Here is a 16,723-nt window from a genome sequence, read left to right on the forward strand (position 1 = left end):
ATCAAGTACTCCAACCCTAGCCCAATCAAGTACTCCAACCCCTAGCCCAATCAAGTACTCCAACCCTAGCCCAATCAAGTACTCCAACCCTAGCCCAATCAAGTACTCCAACCCTAGCCCAATCAAGTACTCCAACCCTAACCCAATCAAGTACTCCAACCTAACCCTAGCCCAATCAAGTACTCCATCCCTAGCCCAATCAAGTACTCCAACTCGAATCAAGTATTCCAACCCTAACCCTAGCCCAATCAAGTACTCCAACCCTAACCCAACCAAGTGCTCCAACCCTAACCCTAGCCCAATCAAGTGCTCCAACCCTAGCCCAATCAAGTGCTCCAACCCTAGCCCAATCAAGTGCTCCAACCCAAGCCCAATCAAGTACTCCAACCTAACCCAAATCAAGTACTCAACCAAGTACTCCAACCCGAGCCCAATCAAGTACTCCAACCCGTGCCCAATCAAGTACTCCAACCCTAGCCCAATCAAGTACTCCAACCCTAGCCCAATCAAGTACTCCAACCCTAGCCCAATCAAGTACTCCAACCCTAGCCCAATCAAGTACTCCAACCCTAGCCCAATCAAGTACTCCAACCCTAACCCAAGCCCAATCAAGTACTCCAACCCCTAACCCAAGCCCAATCAAGTATTCCAACCCTAACCCAAGCCCAATCAAGTATTCCAACCCTAACCCAAGCCCAATCAAGTACTCCAACCCGAGCCCAATCAAGTACTCCAACCCGAGGAAGTACTCCAACCCGAGCCCAATCAAGTGACTCCAACCCTAGCCCAATCAAGTACTCCAACTCAACCCAATCAAGTATTCCAACCCTAACCCTAGCCCAATCAAGTACTCCAACCCTAGCCCAATCAAGTGCTCCAACCTAACCCTAGCCCAATCAAGTGCTCCAACCCACCAATCAAGTACTCCAAGCCTAGCCCAATCAAGTACTCCAACCCTAGCCCAATCAAGTACTCCAACCCTAGCCCAATCAAGTACTCCAACCCTAGCCCAATCAAGTAAGTACTCAACCCTAACCCAATCAAGTACTCCAACCCTAACCCAATCAAGTACTCCAACCCTAACCCAATCAAGTACTCCAACCCTAACCCAATCAAGTACTCAACCCTAACCCAATCAAGTACTCCAACCCTAACCCAATCAAGTACTCCAACCAAGTACTCCAACCCTAGCCCAATCAAGTACTCCAACCCAACCTAATCAAGTACTCCAACCCTAACCCTAGCCCAATCAAGTATTCCAACCCTAACCCTAGCCCAATCAAGTACTCCAACCCTAACCCAACCAAGTGCTCCAACCCTAGCCCAATCAAGTACTCCAACCTAAACCTAGCCCAATGTACTCCAACCCTAACCCAACCAAGTAATCCAACCCTAACCCAATCAAGTACTCCAACCCTAACCCAATCAAGTGGCCAACCAAGTACTCCAACCCTAGCCCAATCATGCACTCCAACCCTAACCCTAGCCCAATCAAGTACTCCAACCCTAACCCTAGCCTAATCAAGTACTCCAACCCTAACCCTAGCCCAATCAAGTATTCCAACCCTAACCCAATCAAGTACTCCAACCCTAACCCAACCAAGTGCTCCAACCCTAAACCTAGCCCAATCAAGTACTCCAACCCTAACCCAACCAAGTAATCCAACCCTAACCCTAGCCCAATTAAGTACTCCAACCCCAACCCTATCAAGTAATCCAACCCTAGCCCTAGCCCAATCAAGTACTCCAACCCTAACCCAACCAAGTAATCCAACCCTAACCCTAGCCCAATCAAGTATTCCAACACTAACCCAACCAAGTAACCAATGGATTTCAGGACAAAAAAGACGAAGAAATGCAAAGCACTGACTCCACTACTTCAAATAAATGTGATGGTAACGAATGGTATGTTGTAGAGCTGGGCCATATGAACTGACTGATCTGTCATAGGACAACAACCACATTTAAAGTAGTGGTAATCATTGTCCCCTTATTTTACTTGAAACATCACTTTCCTCTTAGTAAAGGATACTATTCGTTATTACGGATATCAGTAAAATGTCCTTGATAATGGTCAGTATTGATCCTTTTCGGTTTGTCGTCCCAGCTCTAGTATGTTGTCAGCTACACAAGTCATTCCAGAGTATCATCCTGATCCTTTAAAATGAAACCGTGCTACAGTTTCAAGATGTCATTTATCATAAGATGAGAAAACATTCACTTTACTCATTTAGGTATTCATGGAATACATGTTTTTATGATTGCAATTTCTAAGAGTACTGTGTCTAGCTAAAAAAATGAAATAATACAATTATCGAGAGGAAGACATGCCTGAGAGAACGAGTCTGTGAGCAGCCATTGTACAATCGTTTTTTTTGCAGGATTTGCTTGACTGAGCTCTCGACTGATGAGTGTGAGTGTGTGGATGAGCATGTGCTAAAAGCATAACGTGTGTGTACAGTATGTAAGTGTTGTGCTTGAGCGTGGTGTGTGTGTGTGTGTGTGTGTGTGTGTGTGTGTAAACCACAGCTGGTCTGGAATAACAGAGCTCACTCCTTTGTAACAACACTATACCAGCATGGTGTGTGTGTGTGTGTGTGTATTAAATCACATTTTATTGGTCACGTACTCATATGTATATACTGTATTTTATACCATCTATTGCATCTTGCCTATGCCGCTCGGTCATTGCTCATCCATATATTTATATGTTTATATTCTTATTCCATCCCTTAGATGTGTGTATTAGGCAGTTGCTGTGCAATTGTTAAATATTAGCATCTGCTAACCAGGTGTATGTTAAATATTAGCATCTGCTAACCAGGTGTATGTGACCATTAGCATCTGCTAACCAGGTGTATGTGACCATTAGCATCTGCTAACCAGGTGTATGTGACCATTAGCATCTGCTAACCAGGTGTATGTGACCATTAGCATCTGCTAACCAGGTGTATGTGACCATTAGCATCTGCTAACCAGGTGTATGTGACCATCAGCATCCGCTAACCAGGTATGTGACCAATACAATTTGATTTGGCGGATGTCATTGTGGGTGTAGCAAAATGCTTGTGTTTCTAGCTCCAACAGTGCAGTAATATCTAAAGCAGTATGTAAACACTATTGTGTCTGTGTGTGTTCACCCACTAGTGTATGGCGTTTGCAAAGTTGTCATATTTGGATTATGTTTGATGAATCAGTCCGTGCAGTGCATAATGTACACAATCTCCACATGCAGCATCCTGTATGGAAGAAGAAAGACATTGACTTGTCTGCTTAAGCACCGGCATGATCCTCCAGTCAAGACCCATTGTTATGTAAGGAGATGATCCCACAGCATTAGCCTTAAAGGGTTAATAATAGTCAACCCAGTGACGTCACACCTGGTATCCGTGGATTCCCATCTCCACCCACTGATAATAAGTCATTGATAAAAGTCAAAATGTTCAAGTCAGTTCCACACAGTCGAGAGAACTGGCTGAAATGGGAGTGGCATGTGGCCGAAATGAGAGTGGCATGTGGCCGAAATGAGAGTGGCATGTGGCCGAAATGAGAGTGGCATGTGGCCGAAATGAGAGTGGCATGTGGCCGAAATGAGAGTGGCATGTGGCCGAAATGAGAGTGGCATGTGGCCGAAATGAGAGTGGCATGTGGCCGAAATGAGAGTGGCATGTGGCCGAAATGGGAGTGGCATGTGGCCGAAATGGGAGTGGCATGTGGCCGAAATGGGAGTGGCATGTGGCCGAAATGGGAGTGGCATGTGGCCGAAATGGGAGTGGCATGTGGCCGAAATGGGAGTGGCATGTGGCCGAAATGGGAGTGGCATGTGGCCGAAATGGGAGTGGCATGTGGCCGAAATGGGAGTGGCATGTGGCCGAAATGGGAGTGGCATGTGGCCGAAATGGCATATGGTCACAAGCCTTGACACACGAAGAAGAAAAACATGCTCGCGCTGCAGTCTCCTTCGCACACAAACAAACCTGCTAAGCCCCCTAACGCTGCACTGGTCTGACCACGCTAACTGGATTTGCCATTTAAGTGAATGACAGCTCTCCAGCGACGCTCTTTTGGAGTTACTCAAATTGCTTGAGATTGAAGGATTAGCATGAGGCCTTCCTACTGCCAACAACCAAATCCTCATAGCTATCTATGAATAGTCCAGCCAATCACCCGACTTGAGACCAGATGAAAGACCCTTGTTTACATTGTCAATCTCTTTGGTCCACACAATGCAATGGTTTACAAACATGCCTTAAAATGTGATTTTATAAGCATTGTCATCCCAGACACAACACACAGTAAATCTGAGACTGACCTCTCGTTGTCCTTTTTGTTTGCGCCTAGCCTTAAGTTTAGGCCAATCATGGGACTGGCTTGACAGATAGGACTTGCTAATGGGACCTTGGACCATCGTGTGACCTGTCTAAGGGGTTGTGAGGAGAAAGCCCACCTGTCACATTCAAACATCCTAGGCCTGCGACACCGTCTGCCCACCAGTGTCCCTCACTCTAGGGGTGCCTTTTCTACACTCACAAGTGCATAAGTCAGTTTACATTGTGATATTTCACATGAACAGCCTACTCACTATACACAGAACTGTTATGATTTGACTACCAGCAGTGTAGAGGGATAATGGCAAGTTCTGTATAGGCAAAACTTTGACTGAGCTCTTTTGCAATAAAGACATTTCACAGGCAAACCAACAAATACCAAGGTTAATTTGACTGTGTAATGCATGGGAGCTCTTTAAAAGCAGAGAGGATACTTTGTCACGTACCTCCACGATGCTGCGCAGATCCCTCACGTACATGCGCTCCGTCTCGATGATCTCCATGACCACCCGATCCAAGTAGGTGATCTTGGGGTTGGGCGCCATGGTTATGGCTGCGAAGGGCGATAACGGGGGCGTGTGGCGGGTGCTGCCAGCCCGCAAGGGCGTGTCAGTGTTGTTAAGCTGGTCGAACTTCCCGCCACGAGAGACCAGTCCTTCCCCAGAAGGGTCCGCCGTATCGGGGTGCTGGCGGTCCTGATCGCCAACCGGAGGATTCAGCTCCAAGTCGATGTCGTCTCCGGTAGGGGGCACGGTGCCGCCAGGTGGAGGCGGAGCGGGGCCGTCGTCCCGGGATGACCCTGACCCCGAGGACAAGGTGGAGACCAGGCTCACGGGGCGCTGGCCAGCGGAGGGGAAGTCGGAGCAGTCGGAGGGTGTGGCGGAGGGTGCCCGCTCATTACTACTGATGGAGGCAGTGGACAAACGGGGGGATTCTGGAAGGAGAAGAGGACAGGGAGTCAGGGAAAACATATGTACATTCTGACTGACATTGGTGGAATTCATTGTGATTGGTCATCCAAAGGTGGGAAAAGCTCATCCACCAAATCACATATTCAACTCGCCTGAGTTTTCTGAAGCAAAATCAAAGATGAGTAAAGAGCTAGGCATCACTTGGTCAATCAACTGAACAAGTCCCTCACTGAGAAATAGCAGAGCAAAGATGCCTTGTGATTGTTTCACCAGAAATGTACCATTAATGGACCCCTATTGACATTGTACAGCAACTGAAGTTTCCTATCAAGAAGAGAGATTTGGAGAGGTGTAAATCAGTGCAGCATCCCACTATTTATCAGATGGCTACTTGTCCAGGCATATTCTGCAAAATAAAAAGTATCCACTTGGTTAAATAGCACATGTAAGCAAGTTGGCTTCACTCAATTTGTTTTGACAGCTGCAATTATGATTCACTGGTCAGGAGAAGAACATCTTCTGCTTCAATGCAGTGCAGAAGCCATTGCTATAGTGCCTATCATAACTATTTAAAGTGGGATTACAATGGATTTGACATTTTTTTTGTCAACAATCTATACAAAAAAAATTGAACATTACATTTTGTTTTTAAGATGAATGAAAAATAAAACACTAATTTACCTCGATTAAATAAGTATTTGCCCCCTGAGTCAATACATGTTAGAAACACCTTTAGCAGCGATGACAGCTGACTCTTATTAGGTAAATCTCAAAGAATTTTGCACAACTGGATTGTGCGATATTTGCCCATTTTTCTTTAACATTTTTCAAGCTCTGTCAAGGTGTTGGGGATTATGGCTAGACAGCAATTATCTATTCTTGCCATAGATTTTCAAGCAGATTTAAGTCAAAACTGTAACTTGGCCACACTGGAACTTTCACAGTCTTCTTGGTAAGACACGCCAGTGTAGATTTGGCCTTGTGTTGTAGGTTTCTGTCCTGCTGAAAGGTTCCTCTCAGTGCATGGTGTCAAGCAGACTGAAGCAGGTTCTCCTAAAGGATTTTGCCTGTGCTTAGCTCCATACCATTTATTTTTATCCTGAAAAACTCACGTCTTTCCCGATGAAAAGCATACCCCTACCATGATGCAGCCACCCCAATGCTTGAAAACAAGGACACAGTTACTTAGTGATGTGTGGTGTTGGATTTAGCCCAATCATAAGGCTTTGCATTTAGGCCAAAAAAAAGTGTATTCCTATGGTGCATTTGTTTTTGCAGGATTACTTTAATGCCTTACAGGATTAATGTTTTGGAATATTTGTATTCTTTTCACTATAATTTACATCATTATTGTTGAGTCACTACGATGTTGTTGATCCATCCTCAGTTTTCACCCATTACAGCCCTTGAAGTCTGTGAATCATGGTGAAATCCCTGAGCAGTTTTTTTTCCCAGTCCTGCAGCTCAGATCAGAAGCAAGACCATCTTTGATGTGTCTGGATGGTTTATTATATATTCCAAAGAGCGTAATTATTAACTTGACCATGCTTAAAAATACATTACATTTCTGATTTGTTACCCATCTACCAATCCCTGCCCTTCTTTCAAAAAGCTCTTTGTAGTTTAATCTGTGCTTGAAATTCAATACTTTACTGAGGAACTTCACCAATGTTGTATCTATGGGGCACAGAGGAAGGGGAAGTCATTTTAAAAAATCATGTCAACCCCTATTATTTCACAGTCCATGTAACTTATTTTAATTGTTTCTCCTGAACTGATTTAGGCAGGGCCTATACAAAGGGGGTGAATAGTTATGCAGACAATATTTTAGTTCTATAATTTGTATTAGTTTGTATAAAATAAAAAATTAATTGTGTAGATCAATAACAAAAAGAAAATCACTATTGAGTCTATTTTAATCCCACTTTGTAATGCAACAAAATGTGAATACTTATGATGGGACACACACACACACACAAACAAAATAAAAGTATATATATGTATTGCTTTGTTATTATGGGGTATTGTGTGTAGATTGATGAGGAAAGAAACGACTCAATTTTAGAATAAGTCTGTAACGTAACAAAACGTGGAAAAAGTCAAGGGGTCTGAATACTTTCTGAATGCACTGTACATTACATTAGATATACACTAAATAAACTATGAGTATTAATACTTAAACTGTATATACTACATACAATACAAGTACTGAGATAGTACCAAAACTTTTCACGAAATGAAGACAACGGAATGTGACACCGTGTTCTGCTTTTGATGTACAGTCATGGCCAAAAGTTTTGAGAATGACACAAATATAACATTTTCAAAGTCTGCTGCCTCAGTTTGTATGATGGCAATTTGCATATACTCCAGAATGTTTTGGGTCCATGGCCAGGAAACTCCCCAGACCTTAATCCCATTGAGAACTTGTGCTCAATCAAAAACCCACAAATTCTGACAAACTCCAAGCATTGATTATGCAAGAATAGGCTGCCATCAGTCAGGATGTGGCCCAGAAGTTAATTGACAGCATGCCAGGGCGGATTGCAAAGGTCTTGAAAAAGAAGGGTCAACACTGCAAATATATATGCCATTTTTAGCAGACGCTTTTATCCAAAGCGACTTACAGTCATGTGTGCATACATTCTACGTATGGGTGGTCCCGGGAATCGAACCCACTACCCTGGCGTTACAAGCACCATGCTCTACCAACTGAGCTACAGAAGGACCACAAATATTGACTCTTTGCATGTAATTGTCAATAAAAGCCTTTGATACTTATGAAAATGCTTGTAATTATACTTCAGTATTCCATAGTAACATCTGACAAAAATATCTAAAGACACTGAAGCAGCAGACTTTGTGGAAATTAATATTTGTGTCATTCTCTAAACTTTTGGCCACGACTAATGTTGCTCATGAGGAAATGACAGTTATTTATGATCGATTACATTTGCAATGGTGGTTTCCTTTTCCTGGCTTCTCCCTGTAGACCGACTCATTCAACATCAATTCAGATGGTCTCATGTTGATTTTTCTCATTTCCAAAATTTGACCAACAGATTAGCTAAGCACGCTTTTTGAATAACAGATAGATTTTCTTTCAGCATTAAAGCCTGTGAATTCCATCAGATACATATATTTTTTTTAAAGGGAGTGAAATCTCCTGGGAACTGGAGAAGGGACATGTTTTAGGTGTGTACCAGAACAAAGGACCCCACATTTGAACAGCCTGGTCATGCTGAAGATGGCCTTAAAAAGGTAAGCGGAACCTAAAACTGTGGTGAAGGGCAACTCAGCCTCAAGTATTACAAAGGACCTCTGTTAGGTCATCCTAAAATGTGCCTGAATTAAAACACCACATCCTCTGGAAAATCCAGAAATCCAGTAATTTCCTTCTGGATCAGTGAGAGCTTTTCCATTCTCAACTAAGGAATTTTGTGTTAACATTAGGACAGAAACAGTTGGTGGAAAAGTCATGGTGGACTTGGGAGACTTGCCCAAGCTGCCCACTTCACTTGATGAGCTGAGAGTTTGAGCAGTGGTCATTTTACAGAATGGCCACGCTCTGAAGTCGATCTTGAGGCATCGGGTCCTCAGCACCCCATAAAGTCTACATATACTAACAAGGCCATAGTGGTAAAGACAGCACTGCTATGATAATACAGTGTACGACTTCAGCTTCCATTAGAAGGTTGAAGGAAACATACAACAGATCTCTCAACGATCATATTGGGCCGATCCATGTATGCACTGTATATCATATTTTGATTAAAACGTATAGTTCCAGTAGACAAGCACATAAATATACAAAGGCCAAAGCAAATAACGAAACATATAGGTAATGACTGCTTTGTTACTTTCAAAGGCAAATGCATATAACATTGCATGAGTTCATCACTGTGAACACCGCATCAGTTGGAAAGCACCTCAGGTTTTGTTTGTGTGACTAGTTGCTTGGTAACTATCATTTCATAACTGAACGGAAGGAAATGTATGCCACAGTTTTATAATATAAGCAAATCATTTACCATGACCCATTTTGTTCCCTGCACAGGATTTGAGCCCATGTCATCAAATAGTTACATAATTGATGTACGAGTATGGCATTGCAAAAACAAGAGTGCTTCCCGAGAAAAGAAATTAAGAGAAATTACAGAATTACTCCACACCCTGTGAGGTGTCATGCATTCCCAAAAGACATAAGCAACCTAAAATATCAACATTTGCAAACACATGTCAGAACCTCACAACATCAAAGCATTAGTGGCCTCTAAATAGGATTTGCAGAGATGATGCAATTAAGTAAAGTGCTGCCATTCCAAAGAGCCCAAAACATCGTCATAAACTAAAACATTAGAACAACATACTGTAAATCATGTCAGTTTGAACCGCTGGGAAATTCATTGAAGACAGCAGACCAAAATCAAAGACACTGTAGCTTACTCAAAACACCAACAGGCACAAGACATTCCACAGCTGTTAACGAGGGTTTCTGGTGGAAGACTGTTCTATAACATGTTTCTGCATGTTGACTACCTGATGAGCTAAGAGGAAACAGGATATGACTAAGGGGAAGATCATTCATTGACATAGTAAGCTTATCAATAAAGCTATGAGAGTAATATGATCCCTTAGTCACAAAACAAACAATATTTTTATTTATTTGATTTAGCTATTTAACTAGGCATGTCAGTTAAGAACAAATTCTTATTTACAATGACAGCCTATAATGTACACACTAGCATACCATTTAATAGCAAGGCATTGTGGGTATGTATTCCAAGTTGTGTGTCAGTACGGACATTGGAAAAGAGAATCATAAAATCAGCCTATAAGGAACATGACTGAGCAAATTATAACTTCATATTTGATCTGAAATGACCTGCCTACTTGGAGAACTGGCTATGAACAAATCAATCGTGGTCAGGAACATGGTCACAAACAGTCAACGTGTGACATATGATACCAAGTAGGGATGCATGATATATCGGTGAACATGTTAATGTTCCGATGTTAAAAATCGATGGCAATGCTACCATGCATACCTATAAAACGTGATGTAATGATGCCAAGTAAATTTGTCACGCTAAACGTGCAACACAGCATTCATAACCTAGCCCAAGATGGCGCCAGAGGAGATGGCCGCCGTTTTACTGTCTCCTTACTGTCTCCTACTGTCTCCTAACCAATTGTGCGATTATGTCTTTATTTTCACATAATGTTTCTGAAACAGTATCTTAAGGCAGAAAATAGCTTCTGGATATCAGCACATCGGGACTCTAACCCGGAAGCTTACAAGAAATCCTGCTATGCCCTGCGACGAACCATCAAACAGGAAAAGTGTCAATACAGGGCTAAGATTAAATCATACCACACTGTCCGACGCTCGTCGGATGTGGCAGGGCTGGCAAAGTATTACAGACTACAAAGGGAAGCACAGCCGCGAGCTTCCCAGTGACATGAGCCTACCAGACGAGCTAAATCACTTCTATGCTCGCTTCGAGGCAAATAACACTGAGGCATGCATGTGAGCATCAGCTGTTCCGGACGACTTTGTGATCACGCTCTCCGTAGCCAACGTGAGTAAGACCTTTAAACAGGTCAACATACACAAGGCTGCGGGGCCAGACAGATTAACAGGACGAGTGCTCCGGGCATGTGCTGACCAACTGGCCTGTGTCTTCACTGACATGTCCCTGATTGCAATATCAACATGTCTCAAGGAGACCACCACAGTCCCTGTGCCCAAGAACACTAAGGTAAGCTGCCTAAATGACTACAGACGCGTAGCACTCACGTCCGTAGCCATGAAGTGCTTTGAAAGGCTGGTATTGGCTCACATCAACACCACTATCCCAGAATCCCTAGACCCACTCCAATTTGCATACCACCCAAACAGATCCACAGATGATGCAATCTCTATAGCACTCCCCACCTAGACAAAAGGAACACCTATGTGAGAATGCTATTCATTGACTACAGCTCAGCGTTCAACACCATAGTATCCTCAAAGCTCATCACTAAGCTAAGGAACCTGGGACTAAACACCTCCCACTGCAACTGGATCCTGGACTTCCTGACGGGCCACCCCCAGGTGGTGAGGGTAGGTAGCAACACATCTGCCACGCTGATTCTCAACACTGGAGCTCCCTAGGGGTGCGTGCTCCCTGTTCACCCACAACTGCATGGCCAGGCACGACTCCAACACCATCATTAAGTTTGCAGACGACAACAGTGGTAGGCCTGATCACAGACAACAAGACAGCCTATAGTGATGAGGTCAGAGACCTGGCCGGGTGGTGCCAGAATAACAACTGAACGTAACCAAACACACCAAGACAGTCGAAGAGCACGACAACCTATTCCCCCTCAGGAAACTAAAAAGATTTGGCATGGGTCCCGAGATCCTCAAAAGGTTCTACAGCTGCAACATCGAGAGCATCCTGACCGGTTGCATCACTGCCTGGTACGGCAATTGCTCGTCCTCCGACCGCAACGCACTTCAGTGAGTAGTGCGTACGGCCCAGTACATCACTGGGGCAACGCTGCCTGCCATCCAGGACCTCTACACCAGGCGGTGTCAGAGGAAGGCTCTAAAAAATGTAAGAGACCCCAGCCACAGGCTGTTCTCTCTTACTACCGCATGGCAAGCGGTACCGGAGTGCCAAGTCTAGGACAAAAAGGCTTCAACAGTTTTTACCCCCAAGCCGCAAGACTCCTGAACAAGTTACCAAATGGTTACCCGGACTATTTGCACATTGTGCCTCCCCCCAACCCCTCTTTTACGCTGCTGCTAAGCTCTGTTCATCTTATATGCATAGTCACTTTAACTATACATTCATGTACATACTACCTCAATTGACCCGACCAACCGATGCTCCCACACATTGGCTAACCGGGCTATCTGAATTGTGTCCCACCACCCGCCAACCCCTCTTTTTACACTACTGCCGCTCTCTGTTCATCATATATGCATAGTAATTTAACCATACCTACATGTACATACTACCTCAAAAAGCCTGACTAAGCGGTGTCTGTATGTAGCCTTGCCACTCTTATTTTCAAATGTCTTTTTACTGTTATTTTATTTCTTTACTTACCTACACACACACACACATTTTTTTTTTTCAAACTATTGCTTAGAGCCTGTAAGTAAGCATTTCACTGTACACCTGTTGAATTCGGCGCACGTGACAAATAAAATGTTGTGTCTGCTGTGTGGATCGAACAGTCATTTGAAAGCGTAAGAACTTTCAGAGAGACAACCCAAAGGTGAAGTCCATTAAAGCCAACAGAAAGGAATTCATTGCCTTTGACAAGCAACCCTTCTCTGTCGTGGGTGATGTTGGCTTTCGCTGACTGGGCGAGCACACACTACCAAGTGCGCTATTTTGCAGATGTTGCCCTACCTCAGTTGCATAGTAATAGCATCACTGCTATTAGCTTCACGACATGCATACTATGGAACGCCGTTTGGGTATTAACATGTCAAAAAAGATACAGTAGCACTCTCAAAGCTGTACAAAAAAAAATTGTCTGCAAACATGCAAACACCGGCCACGAACAACGTATTTACGACGTAATAAAGCATCATTTGTTTGACTGCAACTTCTGGGGTACCTGGCTAGCATCAATTTAACCAGCCTGAAAACAAATGACCAGTAGAAACTGCAGTGATTTTCATTATTCTTAGCAATGATTTAGGAATCCTTGTGAGTGAGTATTAGCTAGGTTGCCACTTGTTGTTCACCTCTTGAAATAGAACTTCAGTTGATGAAAATAAATAGCTAGCCAGCTACTTAACCCTGTTGCCCAAAGCTATGATCCGAAACAGCCAGCTAGCTTCATCAGGTTAGTGAGGCTTGACCGGACCGGGTTATGTGTTGTGAAGCTAGCCACAATAAGGATTAGGCACAATAGTGGAATTTGCAGTTTGCCTTCAAAATACAAGTATGTCATTGACAGTGATGCAAATGAATACAAATAGTAGAATTATGCCACACTTTTATTTTGAAAAGTCCACTGTTGTGGCTAGCTTCACAAAGATGGGTCCGACCACCATTAATCAAATAAGAACGGTCTTCTGAATGAGGGTTATTTTAGATGACACCGAGCTATATAGTTAGCTAGTTTCATTAGCTATAGTTAGCTAGTTATGTTTTTTGGGGAAGAACATTGTTTGCATCCATGAGCAAGCTAGCTTTATTTATGACCAGCACTGTAGGTGTGCGAGACAACTTTACCAGCATCATAGCATACGTATCGATGAATCGTGACATATGAAATACGAGTGAGTGTAATCAATGTGTAATAATTACATAAAAAATGTATGAACACATTAAATTATTATCTGACGTGCAGTCATATTGAAGTCCTGATTGGTCAACAAACTTATTTGACATATCAAATAGCGTTATTTGACGTGAATCTTTTTTTGGGCACGCAAAGACCCAAACTGAGTTCCATAGAAATCCTGGTCGAGAATGAAACTGAACAACGAAACAGCACAGCAAGTAAGTGAAAGAAATACGTTTTCATTATGTTTTTCTGGTAATGGGAACACATGTAAATGACAAACAAATAACTTTTTGGTCAGTGTGGTGTGTGTGTGTATGTAACCTTTATTTAACTAGGCAAGTCAGTTAAGAACAAATTCTTATTTACAGTGACGGCCCGGACGATGCTGGGCCAATTGTGCGCCGCCCTATGGGACTCCCAATCACGGCTGGATGTGATACAGCCTGGATTCAAACCAGGGACTGTAGTGACACCTCATGCACTGAGATGCAGTGCCTTAGAAACCTACGTCCATGTGTGTGTTAACTATTTAACTGCACAAGAAGGCTTAAAAACGTTAAATATCGGTATTGTTTTGGCAAGGAAAATATCGGTATTGGCCAAAAATGTCATGTCAGTGCACCACTAACACCAAGACTTACTAAAAACATCTAGAGCCAGTTACCCAGACTCTGTCCAACTCCGCCTAGTCCTGAACTAAAAAGCATGAAAGTGCTTCTTAATCCAAGACTAGTCTGTGTTCGAGTGGAAGAAAATTTAGAGTATGAAATTGAGTAAACGGAAATCATATCTGTGATGAAGATGAGCCGACAGGAAGATCACAGGACAAACTCGAAAGAGACTGACTTTTCTGTTAGTATGAAGGACACAACGTTCCCACGGGAGTGTCAAGCATCAGGATCCATTCTCCTCATGGGTGTTTACCATTAACGCTCAATTAAATCATTGTAAAATCATCCATTCGTGACAAGAGTGCATGATTAGCATTAGCATGTTTTCCCCTATTAGACTGCTCTGCAATGCAGTAGATCAGCCTTTGTAGCTTTTACATCCAGTTTCCACAATAGAATAATAAGACTATGATCCATTCCTGTCTTGGGAGTCAATGGTTAGCGTCGTCACACTATAACCTCATTGTCAGATCACCATTGCACAATAATCATTCATGTACATTATAAGCGGGTATGTTATGTCATTAGCAAATCTTCTGCATGTCAAATCAGATGAATTGATTGTAATACGTGGAGACGGATCATACAGAAAACCAAAGATTGATTTGTTGGTATTTTTTCTAATTAAGTTTGATTTAAGTTTTCTTTCTTGCATGCAAAAAAATATATATACATGGACATACCCACTAACCAGTCCGGAGACTGTTCTGTAATACATTTGTACAGGACTGAGCCTGTGTTTCTACCTGGGGGGGAGGAATAGACAGAGACATTCAAACATAGAGTCATGCCAAAATATAAACTGTAGAGTTCATCAGCACTTAGCAAATCAGTAAGCCTAATGTACAAAAAGGGATATAGCATTACATTGGTACACATACCCCTATCAAACATGGAGCAACTTGTGACTATCGGTTAGCAGAGCAACACTTAATAAACTCTTACAGCAGCAGCAATAGCAGAGTGAAGAGATGAGTGTACAGAGAGGAAAAGGTGGGCCTCACTCCCTCTCCCTCGCTATGCTTAACTCTCCCATTGACTCGTTAAACCCCCTGGTCAAGGTCAGGCCTTATTGTAGGAGCGAAGTCCAGCACTGATACAATTCCCTTTTTCTGGTGCATTCTCCTAGTCCTAGGGCGCACACTTTGAAAGAAAACATTTTCAAACCGGTAACGTCCGTCTCCAGCCAGCCAGTCAGCCTTAAGAGGCAGTGGCTGGACTTTCACCTACACACAAACACAGCCGTTGGTTGAAGTACTACCAGTATGGAGCCACACAGACATTCAAATACACAGGGTTCACACACATTTAGGACCTGTCCCCACTACGAGAGGAAGAAGAGTGTGAGGAGCGGATTGGCGAAAGAGATTTCATATTACATCCTTAAGGCTGGCAAAGCCTCATTCTTGGTCTGCAGCTCAAATTGACCGTAAATATCACAGTAGTCACTAGCCAATAAGCACAAACTATTCAACAACATTTATTCTAAAACATAAATAATGCAACAAAACCATATTACACGATTGAATAATGCAACAATCCACAAGCATGTGCAGACAATTAAAAAGGTTCTCTTTTATCGTCCATACACATTCAATTAGCAAGCAAACAACATGCTTCACGATCAAGTAACGTTAGCATATGAATGAATGTTTTCACCTATACGAATATAACAGTACAAAAAAAGTTATCCAGCATCATTCAATACAGTATTATAATTTAGGCTACACAGCTAGGTAACGTTAGCTAGCTAAACAAAATCATTTCTGCGTCCTCACATAAACATGCTAGCTATAGCTGAATGCTGACGTTTATCTGAACCATAGCTATATAGGAGCTCCTATAGGCTTACACTAGCTACCATATTAAAGTGAGCCTGGAACAAACCAAGCATCATTTGATCAATATCATGGATGTCATTATAGGAGGTAAAATCAAATTGGGGGGGTGGCTTCTTGCCCAGACCTCAGTTGCTTAGTGCTATGGACGCTCATTCCCGCCACCGCAAACAACCAAAACGTTGATAATATCTAAAAATGTTGAGATAGTAACTCAAAATTGAGATCGTAGAACATACATATAGGATATGGTTCTTAATTTGTAACATTATGTGGAGATTTTGTTCTATTTATTGCAAAGATTAGCACAGTAGGGACGCCAGCAAACGTGTGGCAAGCTCGCATTTGTCCCCAAAAAATATTGACACAAAAGCGTTGAAAAGAGGGACAAAGTACTGTTGATTAGACTGATTTACCTCATGACTTGTTACCTCATGCACAATGAATCTGTCCTTCAGTCTGATCAATAATATATAATAATATAATATATGCCATTTAGCAGACGTTTTTATCCAAAGCGACTTACAGTCATGTGTGCATACATTCTACGTATGGGTGGTCCCGGGAATCGAACCCACTACCCTGGCGTTACAAGCGCCATGCTCTACCAACTGAGCTACAGAAGGACCACATCAACTGATCAACTGTAGCCTTCCGATAACCACAGCTGCAGG

The 16,723-nt window shown here is 42.8% G+C and overlaps 1 protein-coding gene across 4 annotated transcripts in view; it reads right to left on the reverse strand.

The window, feature by feature from the left end:
* Positions 1–16,723, reverse strand: part of LOC118398858 (pleckstrin homology domain-containing family G member 3) — a 124,578-nt gene that overhangs the window by 57,397 nt on the left and 50,458 nt on the right. For all 4 annotated transcript variants that reach the window (XM_052471313.1, XM_052471311.1, XM_052471312.1 and 1 more), the window contains one exon: positions 4,775–5,262. In XM_052471313.1, coding sequence (XP_052327273.1) covers positions 4,775–5,262 — 488 coding nt within the window. The remainder of the gene's footprint in view (positions 1–4,774; positions 5,263–16,723) is intronic.

This window comes from Oncorhynchus keta, chromosome 19 (assembly GCF_023373465.1).
Source record: "Oncorhynchus keta strain PuntledgeMale-10-30-2019 chromosome 19, Oket_V2, whole genome shotgun sequence".
Taxonomy (NCBI): Eukaryota; Metazoa; Chordata; class Actinopteri; order Salmoniformes; family Salmonidae; genus Oncorhynchus; species Oncorhynchus keta.